Source organism: Hylobates moloch, unplaced genomic scaffold (assembly GCF_009828535.3).
Source record: "Hylobates moloch isolate HMO894 unplaced genomic scaffold, HMol_V3 SCAFFOLD_24, whole genome shotgun sequence".
Lineage (NCBI taxonomy): Eukaryota > Metazoa > Chordata > Mammalia > Primates > Hylobatidae > Hylobates > Hylobates moloch.
In genome coordinates, this window is record NW_026652299.1 from 16,489,998 (window position 1) to 16,516,857 (window position 26,860).

The 26,860-nt window shown below is 41.4% G+C and overlaps 1 protein-coding gene across 3 annotated transcripts in view; it reads left to right on the forward strand.

Annotated features, from left to right (window-relative positions):
* ZRANB3 (zinc finger RANBP2-type containing 3) overlaps positions 1-26,860 on the forward strand; it is a 284,470-nt gene that overhangs the window by 212,840 nt on the left and 44,770 nt on the right. For all 3 annotated transcript variants that reach the window (XM_058434353.1, XM_032145808.2, XM_058434355.1), the window contains one exon: positions 2,641-2,793. In XM_058434353.1, coding sequence (XP_058290336.1) covers positions 2,641-2,793 — 153 coding nt within the window. The remainder of the gene's footprint in view (positions 1-2,640; positions 2,794-26,860) is intronic.

Sequence of the window (26,860 nt, forward strand, 5' to 3'; positions counted from 1 at the left end):
TGGTAGCAGGTGCCTGTAATCCCAGCTACTTGGGAGCCTGAGGCAGGAGAATTGCCTGAACCTAGGAGGTGGAGGTTGCAGTGAGCTAAGATCGCACCATTGCAACAATTGAACTCCAGCCTGGGTGACAGAGCAAGACTCTGTCTCAAAAAAAAAAAAAAAAAAAAAAAAAAAGGATTAGATTATTTCTGGGTTTGTTTGGGCAGCCATAACAAAGTACCAATCTATATTGGGTAGTTTATAAATAACAGAAATTTATTTCTTATACTTCTGGAGGCTAGAAGTCTGAGATTAAGATGCCAGTATGGTTGAGTTCTGGTGAGGGCCCTCTTCCAAGTTGCTGACTACTGCTTTCTCATTGTGGAAAGAGGGCAAGAAAGCTCTTTGGGGTCTCTTTTATAGGGGGCTAAGCCCATTCATGAGGGCTTCACCCTCATGACCTAATCACCTCCCAAAAGCCCCCCCTCCGAACACCATCAACATTGCGAGTTAGGATTTTAACGTCTGAATTTGGGGGGATACAAACATTCAGCCCATAGCACTGTTTTTCAATGAAATGTTTTTTAAGCACTGGATATAAATATTCAAAATGACCCATCATATGTTGGTTAAGTTTCAAAGCATATAAATATTAGAATAAAAGTTTTTATGAAGAAAGTGAATAGTATAACTTCTCAAGTTTGACCTTTTCTCATTAAGCATTGAACCATTGGCTGGGTAATGGATTATAATTTTGGATACTTATTGCTATGGTTTGAATGTTCATTCCCTCTAAAACTTACTTTGAAACTTAATCCCCACTGTGGCAGTATTGAGAGGTGGGCCATTAAGAGATGATTGGCCTTCTTTCCCATCCTCTTCTAAAAAAAAGAAAAAAAGGTGATTGGGTCATGAGGGCTCTGCCCTCATGAATGGATTAATCCATTCATGGATTGAGGGATTAATGGGTTATCATAGGAGTGGGACTGGTGGCTTTATAGGAAGAGGAAGAGAGACCTAAGCTAGCACCACTCAGCCCCTTCCTCATGAGATGGCCTGTGCTGTCTCAGAACTCTGTAGGTACCCATCAGCAAGAAGCCCTCACCAGATGTGGCCCCTCAACCTTAACTTCTCAGCTTCCATAAGAAATAAGTTCATTTTCTTTACAAATTACACAATTTCAGATATTCTGTTATAAGCAAAAGAAAACAGACTAGATGTCAATGAAGAGTCAAACTGTAAAATATTTTAAGAGATTTATTCTGAGCCAAATATGAGTGACATTGGCTCATGACACAGCCCCAGGAGATTCTGAGAACTTGTTCCTTAGATGGTTGGGCTACAGCTTGGTTTTATGCAAGGTGGGGTGGAGGGAGGCATTGGTTCCAGATCATAGGTAGATGCAAAGATTTTCTGATTGGCAGTTGATTGAAAGAGTTTATCTGAAGACTTGGAATACCTGGGTTAAGGTAAGGAGTTGTGGAGACCAAGGTTCTTCTTAGGCAGATAAAGCATCCAGGTAGCAGGCTTCAGACAGAATAGATTGTAAATGTTTCTTATTAGACTCTTTTTTTTTTTTTTTTTTTTGAGAGATGGAGTCTTGCTCTATCGCCCCGGCTGAGTGCAGTGGCATGATCTCAGCTCACTGCAACTTCTGCCTCCCGGGTTCAAGCGATTCTCCTGCCTCAGCCTCCTGTGTAGCTGGAACTACAGGCGCCGCCACCACAGCTGATTTTTGTATTTTTAGTAGAGACGGGGTTTCACCATATTGGCCAGGCTGGTCTCGAACTCCTGACCTTGTGATCCGCCCACCTCAGCCTCCCAAAGTGCTGGGATTACAGGCATGAGCCACCGCTCCTGGCCTCTTATTAGACTTTAAAAGGTGCCAGACTCCTTACTTAATTCTCTCCTGGATCAGAATAAAGACCTGGAAAGGAAGGGGGATTCTCTACAGAATGTAAATTTTCCCCACAAAAGACAGCTCTGCAGAGCCATTTCATACAAAAGAAATATGTTAGGGAATAAAAGGTTTCAATTTGTTTTAGGGCCTGCTATCTGTCATGTTGGCATCTTATTGCTACAAAGAGTCTGTTTTGTCAGTCTTAAGATCTCTATTTTAATGTTAATATTGGTCAGCTTTTTTGAGACAGATTCTCACTCTGTCACACAGGAATGCGGTGGCAGGATCTCAGCTCACCGCAACCTCCGCCTCCTGAGTTGAAGCGATTCTCCTGCCTTACCCTCCCAAGGAGCTGGGATCACAGGCGCCTGCCACCACGCCAGGCTAATTTTTCTATTTTCTGTAGAGATGGGATTTCACCATGTTGGGCAGGCTGGTCTCAAACTCCTGACCTCAGGTGATCGCCCCCCTCGGCCTCCCAAAGTACTAGGATTACAGGCGTGAGCCACTGCGCCTGGCCTGTTTCAGGTTTACTTTAGAATGCTCTTGGCCAAGAGGAGGAATCCATTAAGTTGGTTGGGAGGCTTATAATTTTATTTTTGGTTTATAAAGATAATTATATAACTAAAGCCCATGAAATGTTGGAACAGTAAGATTTTCTTGGTGGGTAGCTTATGATTTAAATGCAAAATCAAGTTACTTAGTGAATTTCAGCTGTGAGGTGAACTGCTGAAAAATTCATTTACTTTTTCCTCTTGTAGGCTCAAGTTACAGGGAGCACATTGAATGGCAGGAAGGAGAAAATTCAGGCTGAGGAAGGTGATAAGGAAAAATGGGATTTCCTGCAGTTTGCTGAAGCCTGGACTCCAAGTGACAGTTCTGAAGAGTTAAGGAAGGAAGCTTTGTTCACTCACGTAAGATTATGTGCCTCTTTTCTATTTTTTTTTAGTATCCTGAAACTATGACTTTGTATGTGTGGTTTTAAATAGCAACTCTCAGTTATTTATGGTGTTGAAAGGAGACTTCACATAAAGCTGGAAACCCTCTTAGAACCAAAAATTAACATTGTTTTCCAACAGTTTTAGTACTTACTGTTCAGCTCCTCAGATAAACAAACCGAATAAAATTCAGAGTTCAAAAGAAAATATAGGAGGCTATCTTTATGACACTGAGAATAGGGAAGAGTATATTAAATGTGCCTTAAAACGTGCAAATAGGCCGGGCGCGGTGGCTCACGCTTGTAATCCCAGCACTTTGGGAGGCCGAGGCGGGCGGATCACGAGGTCAGGAGATCAAGACCACGGTGAAACCCCATCTCTACTAAAAATACAAAAAAATTAGCCGGGCGTGGTGGCGGGCGCCTGTAGTCCCAGCTACTAGGAGAGGCTGAGGCAGGAGAATGGCGTGAACCCAGGAGGCGGAGCTTGCAGTGAGCCGAGATTGCGCCACTGCACTCCACGTGGGCGACAGAGCGAGACTCCGTCTCAAAAACAAAAACAAACAAACAAACAAACAAACAAAAAAAAAACGTGCAAATAAAGAAAAAGATTCAGATATTTGAGTATATCGAAATCAAAGGTTTTGTTATACAAAATGTCCTGTATATAAATCACAGACTCAGTAAAGATATTTGCATTACAATGTCCAAAGTATATGAAGAATTTATACAACTCAATTAGTAAAGCATAAACAAGTCAACAGAAAAATAGGCAAAGAGCTGGGCGTGGTGGCTCACACCTGTAATCCCAGCACTTTGGGAGGCTGAGGCAGGCAGATCACCTGAGGTCAGGAGTTTGAGACCAGCCTGGTCAACATGGTGAAACCCTGTCTCTACTAAAAATACAAAAATTAGCTGGGTGTGTTGGTGCATGCCTGTAATCCCAGCTACTCGAGAGGATGAGGCACAAGAATCGCTTGAACCACCTGAAGGCAGAGATTCCCGTGAGCTGAGATTGCATTGCTGCACTCCAGGCTGGGCGACAGAGAGAGAGACTGTGTCTCTGTCTCAGAAAAAAAAAAAAAAAAAATAGGCAAAGAATATGAGCATCAGAGGATACCTGAATAGCCAATAAACATGAAGAGAAGCTCTATCTCACTAAAATAAGGCAAATTGTAAAGATAATTTTGCCCTTTACTATTTATTAGTAAGTAATTAGCGGTATAACACTTTCAAAGCATGTGACCCCCCCGTTCCCAAAATTTTTTACTGAGTGTTTTTAGCATTCATTAATGATATTTGCCTGAATCACCTTTGAAATGGTTTTTCTTTTCTTTTCTTTTTTTTTTTTTTTGAGACAGAGTCTTGCACTATTGCCCTGGCTGGGTGCAATGGCATGATCTCAGCTTGCTGCAACCTCTGTCTCCTGGGTTCACGCGATTCTTCTGCCTCAGTCTCCCGAATAGCTGAGATTACAGGTGCCCACCACCATGCCTGGCTGATTTTTTGTATTTTTAGTAGAGACAGGGTTTCACTATGTTGGCCAGGCTGGTCTCGAACTCCTGACCTTGTCATCTGCCCACCTTGGCCTTCCAAAGTGCTGGGATTACAGGCATGAGCCACTGCACCCGGCCTGAAATGGTTTTTCTAATTCCATCATTGCTTCTATATTTATTAGTTGGCACTTTTCTGTAAAGAAGACGTTTACCTCCCCGCTTTGAAAAATTACCACTATGGACCAGGCGTGGTGGCTCACAGACCTGTAATACAGCACTTTGGGAAGCTGAGGTGGGTGGATCAGTTGACGTCAGGAGTTCGAGATCAGCCTGGCCAACATGATGAAACCCCGTTTCTACTAAAAAAAAAAACAAACAAAAAATTAGCCAGGCGTCATGGCACATGCCTGTAATCCCAGCTACTTGGGAGGATGAGGCAGGAGAATCACTTAAACCCAGGAAGTGGAAGTTTCAGTGAGCCGAGATCACGCCACTGCACTCCAGCCTGGGTGACAGAGTGAGACTCCGTCTAAAAAAATAAAAATAAAAATTACTATGAACTTAGGGGTTTCAGTTATTATTATTTAATGTGTTATAATCTTTTACCTTTTTTTCTTTTTCAGCTTAGATCTGGCTAATGAAACCTCCTTTAAACTGGCTCCTTTTTTAAAAAACACATCCTTATAATTCTCTGAGTGCTTCCTTGCGTTCTGGCACACAATATATAACAGGTTCACCTAAATTTTTTTACCCCAGACCTGGAATTAGCCATTTCTTTAAGGAGCACTTACTCCCTTTACTGTGGAGTGATATTTAGAAATTAGGATTTTTTTGTTGTTGTTCCTCTGGGCTATCATTGCTTCTAGGCTCTTTTCAATATACAGAATATATTCTCACACACATATAAGGATACATGCACAAAGATCTTTACTGTGTCATTTTTTAGAATGCAAAAAAATGGAAACAACCAAAATGCTCATCAATAGAAGAATGGATATGTAGATTGTCATATCTTGTAAAATGCTATTTAGAAGTTAAAGTGAATGAGTTATATTTATATGTATCAACATGATGAGATCTTGAAAACACAAAGTTGCTTTAAAAACACATAGCACACACACAGTATATTCTATATTTATGAGTATATATATGTAGTAAAACATAAACACACATTGGAAGAATATATATCAAATTTATAAAATTGGTTACCTCTGGGAGAGAAGAATGGATATGGGGAAGAATAAAAATGTGATAGCAACTTCAGCAAAAATGTTTTATTTCTTTTATTTTATAAAAAGATCAGAAGTACAATATTAATATTTGTAAATTTTGAATGGTGGATATATAGATTTTTGTTATATTCACTATACATTTCTATATGTAAAATCCCCCAGTCTCACCTCTAACAAATGCTATAGGTAAAATCTCCCAGTCTCACCTTATAACAGATTATTTATAAATTTAATAAGAAATAATATGTTAGAGAAATTTGTAATTTATAATGTCTGCTGTTTCCTAGCCTTTTTTTTTTTTTTCAATTCTTATTTTTTTAAAAGACACGCTCTCTGCCTATCACCCAGGTTGGAGTCCAGTGGCATGATTATAGCTCACTGCAGCTTCAAAGTCCTGGACTCAGGAGATTCTCCCATCTCGGCCTCCTGAGTAGCTAGGACCACAGGCATGTGCTACCATGCCTGGCTAATTTTTAATGTTTCATAGAGACAGAGTCTCACTACGTGGCTCAGGCTGGTCTCAAACTTCTGGCCTCAAGCAGTCCTCCCACCTCTGCCTCCCAAAGCACAGAGATTAGAAGCATGAACTGCCACCACTCTTGGCCTTCTAGTCTTTTTGAGGTAATATGGTGTCAGAGCTATGGAGAGTTTAATTTTAATTTTTCAAAGAACTGATCAGAAATTATAGGAATAAAATTTTTACGTTTTTTCTGATAATACAAAATTAAAAATTTAATGTGAAGTTTAATTTCACAAAAATACATTATTTTATGTAGAATTGTATTACATTTTTAATTATCTTATTTGGAGGTCTAGTACATTTTTTTTCTAGAATATTAGAATAATTCTGTCAAATATTGCTAAAAATTAGATTATTTATAAGATTTTCTTTTAATTTAAAAAAGAGTTTTCTTTGTTTTTTTTGTTTGTTTGTTTTTTGAAGATGGAGTCTCACTCTGTTGCCAGGCTGGAGTGCAGTGGCGCAATCTTGGCTCACTGCAACCTCCGCCTCCCAGGTTCAAGCAATTCTCCTGCCTCAGCCTCCCAAGTAGCTGAGACAACAGGCACACACCACCACGCCTGGCTAATTTTTTGTATTTTATTAAAGACGGGGTTTCACTCTGTTGCCCAGGCTGGTCTCCAACTCCTGAGCTCAGGCAATCTGCCCACCTCAGCCTCCCAAAGTGCTAGGATTACAGCCATGAGCTACTGTGCCCAGCCAAGGTTTCTTTCTTTCTTTCTTTTTTTTTTTTTGGAGACGGAGTCTCGCTCTGTCACCCAGGCTGGAGTGCAGTGGCGCGATCTCGGCTCACTGCAAGCTCCACCTCCCGGGTTCACGCCATTCTCCTGCCTCAGCCTCTCCGAGTAGCTGGGACTACAGGTGCCTGCCACCACGCCCGGCTAATTTTTTGTATTTTTAGTAGAGACGGGGTTTCACCGTGGTCTCGATCTCCTGACCTCATGATTTGCCCGCCTCGGCCTCCCAAAGTGCTGGGATTACAAGCGTGAGCCACCGTGCCCGGCCCCAAGGTTTCTTTCAACAATGCTTATTGTATTATATTCTGGTCTACAATAAAGTCAGTAGAAATCCTAGCTATTTTTAAAATATATAAATAAACCTATGATTTGTAGCTGTTCTTTCTCTAAAATTTCCTATCAAACTATGTTTACAAGTTCATTTCTAAGATAGATATTAAGAATTTGAAATAAATCTTCCTACATATATATATGTTTATTGTTTTTCAAAGTTTATCTGAAGAAAAATATATATTCGTATACACAATTTTAAAAAATCACCCATACCAAATTTTACTTTCTTAAGTTAGGTTTATGTCTTTCATAGTTTAGTGTTGTCTTATAGATTTTCCAATACTTGTCTTTATACAGACACAGTTTGATGTAAATTGGAATCTTACAATGTAGGGATCTTTTGTTTTGGTTAGTTTTGCTTTGTTGGTATTTGCTTATTTATTGTATGGCCAGCAAGTGAAGTGTGCTTTGATTGACTTTAGGTGGGTGCGCCCTCTCATCACTCTGTCTATACCTTCCCAGCTTCATGCAGTTTAAGAAATGTTCAATTTGTTGGCAGGTACTAAGGAAATTTAGTCTACTGATTAACTTATTTTTCTTCTGAACATTGCCAGAATTTAAGCATTTCCAATGGGAATTTTCCTATGAATTTGATTTATTTTTATCCATTTACAAAGCCTTTTAAAGAACATTTCCAGCATCTCCATTTTTAGAAAACTTTCAACTTTCAATTAAACTTTCCTAGATTAACCAAACTTGCCATTTGACATCAAAAACTTCTTTGACTCAAAAATTTTTATCAGTTCTAATTGGATGGTTTTTAACAGCTTGTGGGTATTTCAGTATATTATTGAATATTATATATTCAAGTATACATATACTATATATATATAGTATATACTATATATATCAAGTGTATATATAGAATAAAAATACAAAAATACAAAATTTTTATATATAGTATACTCTATATCAAGTGTATATATAGCATATATATATCAAATATACTTGACTATATAGTATATATATAGAATATATAGTATATACTATAAACTTGAATATATATAGAATATATATAGTTTATATACACTATATATATTCAAGTATACTTGATATATATACTTGAATATATAATAGTCAATAATATATTCAAGTATATATATAATATGTTCAAGTATATCTATATTCAAGCATGTATAGTACATATATAGTACATATAGTATAGTATATATAGTACATATATACTATATATATGCTTGAATATATATATAATTAAATATATATTATTCAAGTATTTGAATAATACCTTAAATGAAACTAATCCACACAAACGTATGAATCACAATTCTTTACCCATGCTAGATGTATTTACATTTTTTCAGAAATTACGGTATTTATTAACCCAAATGAAACTCAAATTGAAGTCCAGTTCAAGTGAAAAGAAAAAATTCCACCACCACAAGGAAAGATACTTTTGCACAGCCCAGTTGGCTGTCCTATAAGTAAGCAGTCTTGCCTTGGAGTCCATCACCAGGGTCACTGCCTAAGATGTGGTCAGTCCAATTTCCACTGCTTCTTCCTTTCTTCTACATCTGAATGTGTCTGACTTCTAAATACTATTTTGGCTTTGAGGTGTTTTGATTTCTCTACAGTGGCTTCCATTGAGTGATAATGTAGGTCATCTCCAGGTGGGAGAATGGTATGGATATTAGTGTATGTTATTTCTAAGCAACGAAAGGCTGTTTCTGAATAAAGCAAACTGAGTGGAGTATTCAAATAGGGAGCCTCCTTCTCTCTTCGGTTTTCATTTTGCTGCCATCATCTAACAAGTGTCTCTTCCTCTAGCTCTAGCTGTGGGAAATTGGGGCCCTTCCCTTAATCTCTTTAGGGCCTTTTCTTACCCTCTTTTGCTCCTTTCTCCAATAATCAGCAACATTATTTATCTAGCCATTTGAGTTACTAGATTACTAGATGGCTTCTAAGCCCCCTTTCATCCATTATATATAAACTATAAAGTATCCTAAGAGAAACTTGGTGCATAAATGATTCATAGGTGAGCCAAAAAAAAAAAAAGGACTCTAATTTAATATGGGTAATGAGTCCTGCTTGTGGTTAGGACATGTCTGCTTTCTGGCTGGGCGCAGTGGCTCACGCCTGTAATCCCAGCAATTTGGGAGGCTGAGGTGGGCGGACCACCTGAGGTCGAGAGTTCAAGACCAGCCTGACCAACACGGAGAAACCCCGTCTCTACTAAAAATACAAAATTAGCCGGGCGTGGTGGCACATGCCTGTAATCCCAGCTACTCAGGAGGCTGAGGCAGGAGAATTGCTTGAACCCAGAAGGCAGAGGTTGCGCTGAGCTGAGATTGATTGCATCGTTGCACTCCAGCCTGGGCAATAACAGCGAAACTCCGTCTCAAAAAAATAAATAAATAAAAATATGTAGAATGGTTGCCTGTCTGCTGCAAAAAATTGTATGTAGTTAGGAGAGCTCTTCAGCATTATTATGAAATTTAAAAATATGCCCTCAGACCAGAGCTTGGTGGCTCTTGCTTGTAATCCAAGCACTTTGGGAGGCTGAGTCTCCATTGAGCCCAGGTGTTTGAGACCTGCCTGGACAACATGGCTAGACCTTGTCTCATTAAAAAAAAAATAAAAATAAGAAAATTAGCTGGGCATGGTGGTACACACATGTAGTCCCAGCCACTTGGGAGTCTCGAGCTCAGGATGATTGCACCACTGTACTCCAGCCTGGGCAACAGAGTGAGACCCTGTCTCAAAAACAAACAAAAACAAAACAAAGTTCTCAAACTTCAAAAAGAAAACGCATTTTTAAATTAAATGCCAACATTGTATGAAATGTTTGCTTTGTTGTGGTAAAAAGTGCAAATTAAAAATGTCTCATATATACAAAAAATAACCTTTTTTCCCTGCATATTGTCCAATTGAATACATGGTAACAGCAAAAAGAAAGTTGACCACAGGAGCTGTGGCACTTGTGAAATCTAAATCCCTCTTGTCCAAAATATCTTCTTTCTGAATATGGTAAAGAATTGGTTTCTTGGGGCAGCACATCTTAAATGAGAATATTTATTTAATATATATTTTAGGAGTTCAAAGCACTTTGTAATTATTATGTAATTAGTCTGCATAATAGCCTAATTAATAAGGACATGAGGGCAGCCTCATTGTTACAGATAGAGACATACAAATGTCTCTGTCGTAGTGTTGTAGGAAAATCCGGGTTCTTGTCACACGACCAGGATAATTTAGGCATGCGGATACATTGTAGGGTGAGAAGGGCAGCATTTATTGTGGGAAAAGGAATAGAAGGGAAACAGGGACTCTCAGCAAAGGCGAGAGTCCTGCTAGCAGGCTTTGCGCTTCACAGATTGAATCCCCTTTTACCACCCAGGAACAGGAGAGGCCAGGCTCCTCCTTCCTGCAGTGGGTGCTAACTCCCCAAGGCTCCACCCCATCCTCCCAATGCACAGGCAGGTTGGAGATTCTCCAGGGAGCCCTTTTTACTTCACTGTCTCAATAGTTTACATAACATTATGTTATTATTAGACATTTGTCTTATTTACTTTTATGACTTTTAATACACTCAATAATAATGACTAACATCTATTGAGTTGTTATTTCTTGCAGCCACTGTGCTAAGCCCTTAACATTCAGGATCTTTCTTTAAAAAAAAAACTTACTTAAATAAAGATGGGATCTCACCATGTTGTCTAGGCTGGTCTCGAACTCCTAGGCTCAAGCAATCCTCCCACCTCAGCCTCCCAAAGTGTTGGGATTACAGGCATGAGCTACCACCCCAGGCTCATGATCTTATTTAACCTTCAGAGCAACATCCATGAGGAAGATACTATTAACTTGCCCCACTAAATCTGAGAAAGGTTACATAATCTGCCCAAGGTCATACAGCCAATAAGTGGCACAGCTGGGGCAGAAAGTGCCAGGCCTTTCTGCTCCAAGGTCTGTTCTCATAACTTTGCCAATCCATACTAGGTGCATTAGAGTTAGCATATCATGGGCCTTCAATAAATGTATGTGGAATGAATACAACATTGAAAAACTTGAATTTGATTTAGCCAAGTTTCTGGGATGTGAGCCACATACAGGACGTTCAAAGATCATTGATTATATAAACATCTATTAAGATTATATGAAATACAAGTCAAAACCACAATGAGATACCACATCACACCCACTAGGATGACTAAAATAAAAAAGACGAGTATTGGCAATGATGTAGAGAAATTAGAAGACTCATATATTGTTGGTAGGAATGTAAAGTGATGCAACCATTTTGTAAAACCATCTGGGAGTTCCTCAACATGTTAGACATAAAGTTACCATATGACCCAGCCATTGTACTTCCAAGAGAATTGAGAACATCTGTCAACACAAAAACTTGGACATGGACATTATGGCAGCATGATTCATAGTAGCCAAAAAAAGTTGGACCAGACCAAATGTTTATAAATTGATGAATGGGTAAACAAAGTGTGGTTAATCCATATGTTACCAGAAAGAGGTCTCAATCCAGACCTCAAGAGAAGGTTATTGGATCTCATGCAAGAAGGAATTTGGGGTTAGTCTACAAAGTAAAGTGAAATGACATTTATTAGAGAAATAAAGAAACTAAAGAATGGCTACTCTATAGGCAGAGCAGTGGCATGGGCTGCTTGACTAAGTATGCTTATGGTTATTCCTTGATTATATGCCAAACAAGGGGTGGATTAGTCATGAGTTTTCCAGGATTGCAAGTTCCTGGAACTGAAGGTTCCTCCCCTTTTTAGACCATATAGGGTAACTTCCAGATGTTTCCATGGCATTTGTAAACTCTTTTGGTGCTGGTGGGAATATCTTTTAGCATGTGAATGCATTATAATTAGCATATAATGAGCTGTGAGGATGACCAGAGGTCTCTTTCATTACTATCTTGGTTTTGGTGGGTCTTGGCTGGCTTCTTTATTGCATCCTGTTATATCAGTAGGGTCTTTGGGACCTGTGTGTTGTAAAACCAGTCCTGCCAAACTCCTGTCTCATCCTATGACTAAGAATGCCTAACATCCTTGAAATGCAGCCCAGCAGGTCTCAGCCTCATTTTACCCTTCCCATATTCAAGATGGAGTTGCTCCGGTTCAAATGCCTCTGACACATACAGTGGAATATTATTTGGCCTTAAAAAGGATACATGCACTGGGCTTGGTGGCTCACGCCTGTAATCCCAGCACTTTGGGAGACTGAGGTGGGTGGTCACTTGAGGTTGGGAGTTTGAGGCTAGCCTGACCAACATGGAGAAACCCCATCTCTACTAAAAATACAAAATTAGCTGGGCGTGGTAGCGTGCACCTGTAATCCCAGCTACTTGGGATGCTGAGGCAGGAGAATTGCTTATACCTGGGAGGCAGAGGTTGCAGTGAGCTGAGATTGTACCACTGCACTCCCGCCTGGGCAACAGAGTGAGACTCTGTTTCAAAAACAAACAAAAAAAAGATACATGCTACACCATGAATGAACCCTGAAAATTTACTAAGTGAAAGAAGCAGGACATAAAGGCCACTTCTTACATGGCTCTTTTTATTCAGATTAGCCAGAATAGGCAAATCCATAGAGACACAAAGTAGACTAGTACTTGCTAAGAGATTCAAAGGGAGGATGGGCAGCGACTGCTGTCAAAGAACAAAATTTAGCCTGGACAACATGGCAAAACCCTGTCTTTATAAAAAATACAAAAATCAGGTGGGCGTGATGGCATATGCCTGTAGTCCCAGCTACTCAGGAGGCTGAGGTGAGAGTATCACCTGAGCCCAGGGCAGTCGAGTCTGTAGTGAGCCGTGATTTCTCCACTGCACTCCAGCCTGGGTGACAAAGTAAGGCCCTGTCTCAAAAACAAACAAAAAAAGAACAAAATTTTAATGAATTGACTTTTAAATATCTGATTGGGTTTTTTTGTTTGAGGAGGGTTGTTTTTGTTTTTAAGAGACAGACTCTCACTCTATTGCCCAGGATTGTTCAGTGGAGAGGTCATAGTTCACTGCAGCCTCGAAATCCTGGGCTCCAGTGATCCCCCTGCCTCAGCCTCCCAAGTAGCCAGGACTATCATCATGCCACCATGCCAGGTTAATTTTTTATTTTTTGTAGAGATGGGGGTCTCCTTATGTTGCTCAGGCTGGTCTCAAATTCCTCAGCTCAAGCAATCCTCTTGCCTCAACCTTACAAACTGTTAGGATTACAGGCGTTAGCCACTACACCTGGCCCTGATTGGTTTTTATTAGCAAGTCATGAATTGGGCAGCATCCTGTTTATGAACTAGAATGATGCTTCACTAAGCTGAGCAGAGCAGAGTGGGTGAGTTTTATAGGCAGAAAAGGAGAAACAAGGAACAGAAAAGGAAGCAGAAACAAGGAAGAAAAAGCAGATTAATAGTTTCAAAATTATTTTCTTCGTAGGGGTAAAGCAGAGAGAACTTCCTCATTGTCTGGTTCAGGTTGACTGGGCCCCTTTTGATTGCTGTGAATCCCTGGGGTGTGTGTGTGTGTGTGTGTGTGTGTGTGTGTGTGTGTGTGTGTGTGGTGTGTGTGTGTGTGTGTGTGTGTGTGTGTGTGTGTGTGTGTGTGTGTTTTGTTTTTTTAAACTGTCCTGTTTTTAAGTTCAGTTTGATTAAGTGGCACCTAGCATGTGTTACTCCATCCTGGTTTGGTCTGCTCTTTTGGGTCCTAGTGTAGGAGCTCAGACTAAAACAATGGCTTCACATACATTGTATTTAACATTGCCTAATGAGTATAGGGTTTCTTTCTGAGGGTAATGAAAATGTTCTACGGCCGGACGCGGTGGCTCACACCTGTAATCCCAGCACTTTGGGAGGCCGAGGCAGGCGGATCACCAGGTCAGGATATCAAGACCAGCCTGGCCAACATGGTGAACTCCCATCTCTACTAAAAATACAAAAAAATTAGCTAGGTGTGGCGGCGTGTGCCTGTAGTCCCAGCTGCTCAGGAGGCTGAGGCAGGAGAATGGTGTAAACCTGGGAGGTGGAGGTTGCAGTGAGCTGAGATCGCGCCACTATACTCCAGCCTGGACGACAGAGCGAGACTCTGTCTCAAAGAAAAAGAAAAGAAAATGTTCTACAATTAAACAGGGGTGGTGGTTGCTAAAGTCTGAATATACTAAAATCATTGAATTGGACACTTTAAAAGGGTGAATTTTATGGTATATGGATTATATCTCAATAAAGCTGTTTTTTGTTTTGTTTTTTTCAAGACTGAGTCTCACTCTGTTGCCCAGGCTGGAGTGTAGTGGTATAATCTTGGCTCACTGCAACCTCCGCCTCCCGGGTTCCAGTGATTCTCTCGCCTCAGCCTCCTGAGTAGCTGGGATTACAGGCGTGAGCCACCACGCCTGGCCAAAGCTGTTATTTTTTTAAAAGACTATATGCTAAATTTTGAGAATGCAAAGATAAGGAAAATAGCTAACTTTCTTTTGGCGCTTACTCTTTGGTTAGGAAAAAACAATTGTAAACAAATCATTTTAATGCAATATGATAAATATGAAAATAGAGACATGTAAGCCAGGCTCTGGGAACACAGGACAGAATAAATAACTACCTGGAGCATTTGAGAAAGTTTCCGTTGGGAAATATCTGAGCTGGATTTTGAAGGATGAATTCAAAGGCAGTAGGTCCAATTTCAGGCAGAGGGAACACCAAAAGCATGCCTAAAAGCACAGGGATATGAACAAATATTAATTGTTCTGAGAATGCAAAATCTACACAAATATGTGAGCTTAGGGCACATGAGAAGTGAGTTGGAGAGGAAGCCTAAAACTTTGGCAGTAACCAGTTGGAGAGGAACTCACACTTGCCATGCCAAAAAGTGAGACCTGATTCTGGAAGTATGTAGTGTCATGAGATGTTTTTAAGCAGATAAATAACATGATCAGATTTCTGTCTTCAAAAGATAGTCCTAATGGTAGTGTGGAAAACAAATGGAAGGGTGAAGAGACAGAAGTTCTTGGAGGCAGTGCTACTTGGGGATGGATTACAGTCATACACCACATAATGATGTTTTGGTCAACTACGATCACATATACAATGGAAGTCTCATAAGGTTATAATGGAGCTGAAAAGTTCCTATCACCTGGTGAGGTTGTAGTCTTAGTAACATGGTAGCACAATATATTACCCTTTCTATGTTTAGATACACAAATACTCACTATGTGATACAGTTACCTATAGTATTCAGTACTGTAACTGCTGTACAGGTTTGTAATCTGGGAGTAATAGGCTATACCAGGTAGTCTAGGTGTATAGTATGCTATACCATCTAGGTTTGTGAAATACACTCTGTGATGTTGGTACAACTGCAAAATCACCTAAAGATACATTTCTTGGAATGTTTCTGTATCTCCGTTGTTAAGCAAAGCATAGTATACTCTCTCCCATCTAGTTTCAGCCTATGGTGAAGGGATCTCTCTCTCTCTCTCCACTCTCTGTCCAGGCTTTCTCCCCCTGATTTTTTAGAACCTGAGAACTTGGTTGGGTCACAGTTCAAGGTAGGTGAGTTCCTGTTCCCCCAGGAGGCATGCCTCTCCTTTGCTTTCTGCTTCCACTGTGAGCACAGCAAACAAGCCTGCGTTGGCAGGCCCTACCACCTCCTCTGCCGCTAGATCTGTGCTGACAAGTTAGGAAGTCTAGTTTTGACCTTGGGTTCTAGCTGGGTTCTTCAGTATACCTTTTACCAGAATTTTACTTTGGTACTATCAGGCACTTACAGGTCTATTAATAAAGCCAGTTCCTTTTTATTCATGAGGCTATCAGTATGTATAAAGCTCCTTTGTCAAGGATTCCTAGAGGGGATTTGAGGCACTATAACCACCCTGAATTCCTAACAGTGGTAGTGACAATAGAGAGGCAAAAAATGCCAGACATTTCAGCAGTAGAATCAATAAAATGAGACCTGAGTGGAATCCTATCTAATAGCAGCAGTGCAAAAAGAGTAGAAGGGATTGAAGCAGGCACTTAAGGAAAACACCACAGCCAACAGCATGCAGGTATATAACGAGAGGACAAATTGAAACAATGGAAAGAGATCCAATTTAGTCTAAAACTGGAGATTTCCATGCAGAGGACTTAATAGTTAATTTGGATGAGCAGTGAAGAGCCAAAAGATTGTGGTGGTAGAAGAGGAGCTGGCTTAAGGACAGAGGTGAAGCGTTCACTCAGGACGTCTTGAGTTTGAGGTGTCTCTGAACCTCAGCTGTTGTCCAAGAGTCATTTGGAGCTCAGCCCTAGAGCTTAAAGAGAAATAATGGTACATAGGTACACACTAGACATAAGTGGATTAATTTAACCACCTGAGTTACATTCTAATAATCTATATGTTATATGATATTTTGCTATAAATTCTCATTGTCCTTATTGGAAGAGACAGCCATTCCCAAAGACATTTGCATATACTACTTTTGATGTCATGGGATTTTTTTGTACAAAATAATCTTTTTAATCTTTTCTTTATATTTTTTAACTTTTATTTTAGGTTTGGGGGCACATGGGAAGGTGACACATAGGTAAACGTGTCATAGGGGTTTGTTGTACATATTATTTCATCACCCAGGTATTAAGCCCAGTACCCAGTAGTTATCTTTTCTGCTCTTCTCCTTCACTCAACCTCCCCTCTCAAGTAGACCCTAGTATCTGTTGTTTCCTTTTTTGTGTTCATAAGTTCTTATTATTTAGCTCCCATTTTGTATTAGTCCATTTATGCTGCTGATAAAGACATACCCCAGACTGGGAAGAAAAAGAGGGCTTTTGTTTGTTTCTTTTGTTTTTTTGAGACGGAGTCCTGCTCTGTCGCCAGGCTGGAGTGCAGTGGCGCGATCTAGGCTCAATGCAGCCTCCACCTCCTGGGTTCAAGCAATTCTCCTGCCTCAGCCTCCCGAGTAGCTGGGACTACAGGCACGCACCACCACACCCAACTAATTTTTGTATTTTTAGTAGAGACGAGGTTTCACCATGTTGGCCAGGCTGGCCTCAAACTCCTGACCTTGTGATCCGCCCACCTCAGCCTCCCAAAGTGCTGGGATTACAGGTGTGAGCCACCGTGCCCAGTGGAAAAAGAGGTTTAATTGGAATCACAGTTCCACATGGCTGAGAAGGCCTCAGAATCATGGCAGGAAGTGAAAGGCACTTCTTACATGGTGGCGGCAAGAGAAAATGAGAAGGAAGCAAAAGTGGAAACCCCTGATAAAACCATCAGGTCTCATGAGACTTATTCACTATCACAAGAATAGTGCAGGAAAGACTGGCCCCCATGATTCAATTACCTACCCCTGTGTCCTTCCCACAACACATGGGAATTCTGGGAGATACAATTCAAGTTGAGATTTGGGTGGGGACACAGCTAAACTATATCATTCCACCCCTGGCCCCTCCAAATCTCATATCCTCCCATTTCAAAACCAATTATACCTTCCCAAAAGTCCCCCAACATCTTAATTCATTTCAGCATTAACCCAGAAGTCCACAGTCCAAAGTCTCATCTGAGACAAGGCAAGTCCCTTCTGCCTATGAGCCTGTAAAATCAAAAGCAAGCTAGTTACTTCCTAGATACAATGGGGGTAGAGGTTAAATACAGCTGTTCCAAATGGAAGAAATTGGCCAAAACAAAGGGGATACAGGGCCCATGCAAGTCTGAAATCAAGTGAGGCAGTCAAATTTTAAAGCTCCAAAATGATCTTCAACTCCAGGTCTTACAGCCAGGTCACACTGATGCAAAAGGTAGGTTCCCATGGTCTTGGGCAGTACTGCCCCTGTGGCTTTGTAGGGTACAGCCTCCCTCATGGCTGCTTTCACAGGCTGGCATTGAGTGTCTATGGCTTTTCCAGGAGCATGGTACAAGTTGTCAGTGGATCTACCATTCTGAGGTCTGGAGGACAGGTGGCCCTCTTTTCACAGCTCCAGTAGGCAGTGCCCTAGTAGGGACTCTGTGTGAGGGCTCCAACCCCACATTTCCCTTCCACACTGCCCTAGCAGAGGCTCTCCATGCGGGCCCCACCCCTGCAGCAAACTTGCCTAGGCATCCAGTCGTTTCCATACATCTCCTGAAATCCAGGTGGAGGTTCCTAAACTTCAGTTCTTGACTTCTGTGCACCCACAGGCTCAACACCACATGGAAGCTGCCAAGGCTTGGGGCTTCCACCCTCTGAAGCCACAGCCCAAGCTGTACATTGGCCCCTTTCAGCCATGGCTAGAGCAGCTGGGATGCAGGGAACCAAGTCCCTAGGCTGCACGGAGCACAGGGACCCTGGACCTGGCCTACGAAACCACTTTTTCCTCCTGGGCCTCCTGGCCTGTGATGGGAGGGGCTACCATGAAGGTCTGTGACATGGCCTAGAGACATTTTCCCCATGGTCTTGGGGATTAACATTAGGCTCCTTGCTACTTATGCAAATTTCTGCAGCCAGCTTGAATTTCTTCCAAGAAGTTTTCTGTCACATAGTCAGGATGCAAATTTTCCAAACTTCTATGCTTTGCTTCCCTTATAAAACTGAATGCCTTTAACAGCACCCAAGTCACCTCTTAAATGCTTTGCTCCTTAGAAATTTCTTCTGCCAGATACCCTAAATCATCTCTCTCAAGTTCAAAGTTCCACAGATCTCTAGGGTAGGGGCAAAATGCCGCCAGTCTCTGCTGAAACATAACGAGTAGTCACTTTTGCTCCAGTTCCCAGCAAATTCCTCATCCCCATCTGAGACCACCTCAGCCTGGATTTTATTGTTTATATTGCTATCAGCATTTTGGGCACAGCCATTCAACAAGTCTCTAGGAAGTTCTAAACTTTCCCACATTTTCCTATCTTTTTCTAAGCCCTTCAAACTGTTCCAGTCTCTGCCTGTTACCCAGTTCCAAAGTCACTTCCACATTTTCAGGTATCCTGTCAGCAGTGCCCCACTCTACTGGTACCAGTTTACTGTATTAGTCCATTTTCATGCTGCTGATAAAGGCATACTTGAGACTGGGAGGAAAAAGAGGTTTAATTCGACTTAAAGTTCCACATGGCTGGGGAGGCCTCAGAATCAACAGCAGGCAGCGAAAGGCACTTCTTTATATGGCAGTGGCAAGAGAAAATGAGAAGGAAGCAAAAGCGGAAACCCATGATAAACCCATCAGATCTCATGAGACTTACTCGCTATCACTAGACTAGCGCAGGAAAAACTGGCCCCCATGATTCAATTACCTTCCCCTGGGTCCCTCCCACAACATGTGGGAATTCTGTGAGATACAATGCAAGTTGAGATTTGGGTGGGGACGCAGCCAAACCATATCACACTTATAAGTGAGAACATGTGGTATTTGGTTTTCTGTTCTTGCATTAGTTTGCTAACGATAATAGCCTCCAGCTCCATCCACGTTCCCACAAAAGACATTATATCATTCTTTTTTATGGCTAAATGGTATTCCATGGCATATAAGTACCACTTTTTCTTCATTTAACCTGTCATTGACATGCATTTCTGTTGATTCCATGTTTTGCTATTGTGAATAGTGCTACAGTGAACATTCCTGTGCATGTGTCTTTATGGTAGAATGATTTCTATTCCTCTGGGTATATGCCCAGTAATGGGATTGCTGGTTCGAATGGTAGTTCTGCTTTTAGCTCTTTGAAGAACTGTCATACTGCTTTCCATAATAGTTGAACAAATTTACACTCCCACCAACAGTGTATGTGTTCCCTTTTCTCTGCAACCTTGTCCACATCTGTAATTTTTTTCGCTTTTTAATAGCCATTCTGACTGGTGTGAGATGGTATCTCACTGTGGTTTTGATTTGCATTTCTCTAGTGATCAGTAATACTGAACTTTTCTTCATATACTTGTTGGCCGCATGTATGTCTTCTTTTGAGAAGTGTCTGTTCATTTCCTTTGCCTACTTTTTGTTGTTGTTGTTGTTGAGACAGAGTCTCGCTTTCTCACCCAAGCTGGAGTGCGATGGTGCAATCTTGGCTCACTGCAGCCTTCGGCTGCCAGGTTCAAGCAAATTGCATGCCTCAACCTTCCGAGTAGCTGGTACTACAGGTGCACGCCACCATGCTCAGCTAATTTTTGTAGTTTTTGTAAAGATAGGGTTTCACAATTTTGGCCAGGCTAGTCTTGAACTACTGACCTCAGGTGATCCACCCATCTTGGCCTCCCATAGTGCTGAGATTATAGCCATGAACCACCATGCTGGGCCCTTCGCCCACTTTTTAATGGAACTTTGTGTTTTTCTCTTGTAAATTTGTTTAAGTTTCTTATAGATGCTGGATATTAGGCCTTTGTCAGATGCATAGTTTGCAAATACTTTATTCCTTTCTGTAGGTTGTCTGTGTACTCTGTTGATAGTTTATTTTGCTGTGCAGAAGCTCTTAAGTTTAATTAGATCCCACTTGTCAACTTTTGCTTTTGTTAAGATTGCTTTTGGTGTTGTCATGAGAACTTTGCCCATTCCTTTGTCCAGAATTGTATTGCCTATGTTGTCTCCCGGGGCTTTTATAATTTTGGGCCTGGAGGCTCTGTACAGGGAGTTGCCGAGCAGCTACTGGCTCGATAGCTCTGGTGGGGGATGGCTAGAGCCCCAGGCTTGGAGGACCTACCCAATGAGCAGATATGGGAATGGGCACCCATGTAACAGTCTGGCCAGTTTTCTGTAGGGCTACTGAAGTAGCTGAGGGCCCCTCCAGTCCCTAGTCATCTCGGATTTTCTAGTACCTAGAGGTATCACCAGTGAAGTCTGTGAAACAGCAAAGATGGCAGCCTATCCCACCCTCTAGGAGCTTCATCCCAGGGAGGTACAGGCCTGTTGCTGGTCCAAAGGCACCTGAAGGAGGTAGCTGGTGACCTGGTTGGGAGGTTCTGTCCAGTGAGGAGGAATGGGATCGGGGACTCACTTAAAAAAAGCAGTCTGGCCACGTTTTGGTAGAGCAGCTGTGCTGTGCTGGGGGATCCCTTCCACCCTCCACACTCCCTTCCGCTTGGACTCTCCAAAGCTGGAAGACTGGAACAGCTAAGGTGCCCAAACAGCAAACATGGCGACTAGCCCCTCCCCTCAGGACCTCCTTCCTAGGGAGGTGCAGTGCCGCTTCTGGTAGCTGACTGGCATTTTAGAGGTGCCATGGAAGTGAGCTGCCGTGGAAATGGGGCCTGCAGGCTGTTGCTGCTCATCCACCTGCATTCAGCCTCTTTCCTAGGGATATGTACAGGAGTCTAACCTCCCACTTCATGGGACACCACACCTGGCTAAGACCATGTCTCTAAAAAAATAATAATAAGTAATAACGTTTTCTTTTTTACTACTTTGGGTTTTTAAAAAAATCAAAATGTGTTTTATTTTGTGTGTTTTGTTTTGTTTTCTCTCTACCTGCAGAGAAACACTAGTAGTGGTGCCTAAGAGTGGATATTGTCAGTATTTTATTCAGCTGTATGGGAATGAACATTTTGGAAAATCTGAAAAAAAAAAACAAAACAGTCATGTCTTTCTTAGAATAATTTAAATCTGCTTTTTCAGTTAGATGATTAAAACCCTACTTGTGTCACTCTATCTCCTTTGAAAACAGACTCTTGTTGGCTTGTTTACAAATGCTCACGAGGGCTCTTTAGTTCCAGTTCCAATCATCAATCCTCTGTGGTTCAAGAGACCAGCATGATGTCCCAATCACCCATTTGTAAAATAGGTTTATTAATATTTTTAGGAACAGGAGCCAAATGACATGAGGCAGTAATGGTTCCTACCAGAGCTGCCCTTTGATCAAAGTCTATTAAACTTGACATCAGTGCTTTTGTTGGTAGCCTGTGCTTCCCTGGAATAGCACCAAGCTTTGAAGTGCTTTATATTTTATGAGTTTTACTAGATTTTTTTTCCCTCTCCTTCAGTTCTAATAACTGACTTTTAATCCTATCATCATAGCCAGAGGATTTGTCTGTAAAGACCAGTAGTTTGCTATGGTGAAAAACAGGGCAAATAGATTAGGACTCTGAACTTTTCAGATAAAAACATGCATTTTGCCATCTTAAGCATTTTGCAGTTTGTATTCCCAGCACTTCTCACCAAAAGCAGTATTTTTCTTTTGTTTTTCAAAAACAATATTGAACAAACGACAGGAACATAATAACAGAGTTTCAGCTGTATAACTGAAGAGAGGAATATGTTCTTCTATCTTCCGCTTTCCTTATGACGTGGGCGTGTTGTTATAATTATATTTTTCTCAAAAGCTTTGTGATAAAAATTACTATAGGCTTAGATCACTCTTCCTTCTCTAAGGAGCAGGGAGTCATGTTATTGATGAATCTAACATTTTTGGAAAATATGCATTCTTTTGGGAAGCATTCTGTTTGCAATTATTTCTTACTACGTTTTTCCCAAATGCTTTAATCAGTGAATCTACTAACAGCTGTAGCAGTGTTGCCAGCTCTACTAAAAGAGAACTACTTAATGAAAAATTAACAAAATAGGACAACAGAAAAGTCATTAGAAGCATCTTACAGATATTTATATTTGATATCTGTATCTACAAATTAGTATCTTGTTTAAGGTCACCTTCTTTTATAAACCAGACATATTCCCAATACCTGCTTGAGTCTCCATGAGTTGATGGTGATATGTCTCTGTCTCAAAACATCAAGGATGGCCGGGCACAGTGGCTCACACCTGTAATCCCAGCACTTTGGGAGGCTGCGGTGGGTGGATCACCTGAGGTCAGGAGTTCGAGACCAGCCTGGCCAACATGGTGCAACCCCATCTCTACTAAAAATACAAAAAATTAGCCAGGCACGGTGGTGGGCACCTGTAATCCCAGCTACTCGGGACGCTGAGGCAGTTTTGCAGTGAGCCGAGATCGTGCCATTGCACTGCAGCCCGGGCAATAGAGTGAGACTCCGTCTCAAAAAAAAAAAAAAATCAAGGATAATGTGTTTTGTTTTAAACTGACCTATGTGACCTTTGGGTCCTGCCAATATAGTAATTTCCTAGCCATTGAAATCCATGTACTTTCTTCTACTTACCTTATCAACAGTTTCCCTCTTTTGATTGTGTGACTCTACTTGTCATTTGCCGTCTTATGAGAAACTATCCAAACTCCAGTTACAGTGACAAGACAGATGAGCTCAGCTAGCACATTTCATGCCTGCACAGGGGTTACTCTGTGCCGGCATTCTTCAGTTTATAAAAATTATTATTTCAAAGAGGCCAGAGGGATTCTCATGAAGTATGTAAGAGAGTTCATGTATTTGTTTCTCCTTAAAAAGAGTGTCACCGCCCATGTGTATATTCACATATGAATTCTCAGTCCCTCTTTACGTGCAGAAAATTAAGGAAAGAAATTAAACTATTAGGCCTGGCACAGTGGCTCATGCCTGTAAGCCCAGCACTTTGGGAGGCCGACACAGGCGGATCACCTGAGGTCAGGAGTTCGAGACCAGCCTGGCCAACATGGTGAAACCCTGTGTCTACTAAAAATACAAAAAATTAGCCGGGCATGGTGGCGGGCACCTGAGGTCAGGAGTTCGAGACCTCAGGCAAGTGGATCACCTGAGGTCGGGAGTTCGAGACCAGCCTGACCAACATGGAGAAACCCCATCTCTACTAAAAATACAAAAATAGCCAGGCATGGTGGCACATACCTGTAATCCCAGCTACTTGGGAGGCTGAGGCAGGAGAATGGCTTGAACCTGGGAGGCGGAAGTTGCAGTGAGCCGAGATCACACCATTGCACTCCAGCCTGAGCAACAGAGCAAGACTCTGTCTCAAAAAAAAAAAAAAAAAATAAAAGAGACAGAGTTTCAATCTCGTTGCCCAGGCTGGAGTGCAACGACGCGATCTCGGCTCACCACAACCTCTGCCTCCCAGGTTCAAGCGATTCTCCTGCTCAGCCTCCCAGGTAGCTGGGATTACAGGCATGTGCCACCATGCTTATTTTTGTATTTTTAGTAGAGATGGGGTTTCTCCGTGTTGGTCAGGCTGGTCTCGAACTCCCGACCTCAGGTGATCCGCCTGCCTCAGCCTCCTGAAGTGCTGGGATTACAGGCGTGAGCCACAGCACCCAGCCCCTGTCTCTACTAAAAATACAAAAAATTAGCCAGACATGGTGGCACATGCTTGTAGTCCCAGCTACTTGGGAGGCTGAGGCATGAGAATCACTTGAACCAGGGAGGCAGAGGTTGCAGTGAGCCAAGATTGTGCCACTTCACTCCAACCTGGGCAACAGAGTGAGATTCTACCTCAAAACACAAAACAAAAAATCATTTTCAGTAAACCAGGAGACACTCTTTGTTTCCATCCAGCAGGTATAATTATCTTTAGAATATATCAAAGAGATTTTCTCACTTGTTTTTCTATTAGTCATAGCTGCTAAATCTCAAAGAGACCTCATCAACCAACTTCCTGCTGATTGCCCAGAGGCTACAATCAGAAAGCACAATTGATGACATGGATCAGGTTTCTCACTGATTACCTTGTAGGAAATCCTTACTCCTTTTAGGCCTTCCAGCTTATGGCAGCCCTGTGGCCAGGACCCTAACTTGTAAGGTTTACTTCCTGTGACAGCATTAATCATTGTTCAGTTTAGCCATCATAACATTAGCCATAGTCGTTGCTAATCTTGCCCTCCCCTTTTGCTAACATTGTATTCTTAAGAGTATCTTTTGGTTCACAATATTATTAAAATGATTTCCTTTCTATCCTTTCCCTTGTTTTCTGGATTTTATGTACTAAAGCCTCAATTTTATTACCCAAGTGGAATGTTCTGTTTTAGAACATCACCTATACTGATTACTCCCATGCACTGTTCATAAACTACCATAATGGCAGAAGTATGCATCAGTTTCTCATTACTGTCAGTCACTGCTAACCTTACCTCTCAGCCTGCCTTCAGCACATGAGAATTCTCAAATGCTGTTTTCCCAAAATAAGTCATTGCTTAAATAGTAAAATAAGCTATTTTTAAAATAGCTTAATTAAATAGCTTAATTAAGAAGATCAACTGTAAAGCTGGTATTTGAAGGCCCTGAGAATTCTTTTTTTGGGGGGAGGTTTCTTTAGTTGTTTTGTTTATTTATTTATTTATGTGTTTATTTTTGAGATGGAGTATGCTCTGTCACCCGGGCTGGAGTGCAATGGTGCGATCTCAGCTAACTGCAACCTCCACTTCCTGGGTTCAAGTGATTCTCGTGCGTCAGCCTCCTGAGTAGCTGGGATTACAGGCACCCACCACCACACACGACTAATTTTTTTGTATTTTCAGTAGAGACAGGGTTTCACCATGTTAGCCAGGCTGGTTTCGAACTCCTGACCTCAAGTGATCTGCCTGCCTCGGCCTCCCAAAGTGCTGAGATTACAGGCGTGAGCCCCAACGCCTAGCTAATTTTTGTATTTTTAGTAGAGATGGGGTTTTGATATGTTGTCGAGGCTGGTTTGATCTGTTTGGCCAGATCAAGTGATCTGCCCGCCTTGGACTCTCAAAGTGCTGGGATTATAGGCATGAGCCACCACGTTCGGCCTTCTTTGTTGTTTTGTTTTGTTGTTGGGAAGGTTCCTTTTGTTTTAACAAATGTTGCAAAAAAAATTTTTTTTTTTTTTTGGTGGGGAAATGGAGACATAAGTCATTAAATAAACAGACTCTTTAAAATATAGGGCAAAAGATTCAAGTATTATTTAAACATTATTCAGTGTAGATGACAGTGGAGTATTATATATTTTATATATATAGCTATGCTGACATCAGTTTGTTTTATTTGCTCTTCTTAAAAAAAAAAAAAAAAAAATTTAAGGCCAGGCATAGTGGCTCATGCTTTTAATTCCAGCACTTTAGGAGGCTAAGGCAGAAGGATCACTTGAGCCCAGGAGTTCAAGACCAGCCCAGGCAACATAGGGAGACCCTTGTCTAAACAGCAACAACAAAAATTAACCAGACATGGCAGCATGCACCTGTAGTCCCAGCTACTCAGGAGGCTGAGGCAAGAGCATCTCCTGAGCCCAAAAGGCTAAGGCTGCAGTGAGCTGTGATCACACCAGTGACAAAGTGAGACCCTGCTTCAGAAACAAAAAATTTTTTTAAGTATAGGAAGAGAGGTGGTTGAGGGTATGGTTAAGGCATTAAATTGAAAACAAGCAGATTAAGAAAGATTCCTTAATTAATGATAATTATTATTATTATTATTATTATTTTTTAGAAGGAGTCTCACTCTGTAGCCCAGGCTGGAGTAAAGTGACGCCATCTCGGCTCACTGCAACCTCTGCCTGCCGGGTTCCCTGCCTCAGCCTCCTGAGTAGCTGGGATTACAGGTGCCAACGCTACGCATGGCTAATTTTTGTATTTTTAGTAGAGATGGGGTTTCACCATCTTGGCCAGGCCGATCTTGAAATCCTGACCTCACGATCCAGTCACCTCGGCCTCCCAAAGTGCTGGGATTACAGGCATGAGCCATCGCGCCCAGCCTCTTTAGCATCTTTCTCTGACCAGCTCTGTGGTAGCTAACATTGTGTCATCTGTGGAGAAACTGACTAGACCAAGCAAAAACTTGTGGAGACTGAAGGACATCATAAAAGAGTCTGTGATGACCCTATGTGAAGTCTCTCATGTGGAACTCTTGATAGCATTTTAGCATCTTATTAAATATCAGTGGATAACAGAAGGCCACCTCTCATGTGAAAAACAGAAACCAAAACAAACATGCAAGCCAAGAATGAGATACAAAAGAAACAGAGACAATGTAATGAGCTGAAGAAAATGTAAAAACAAAACAA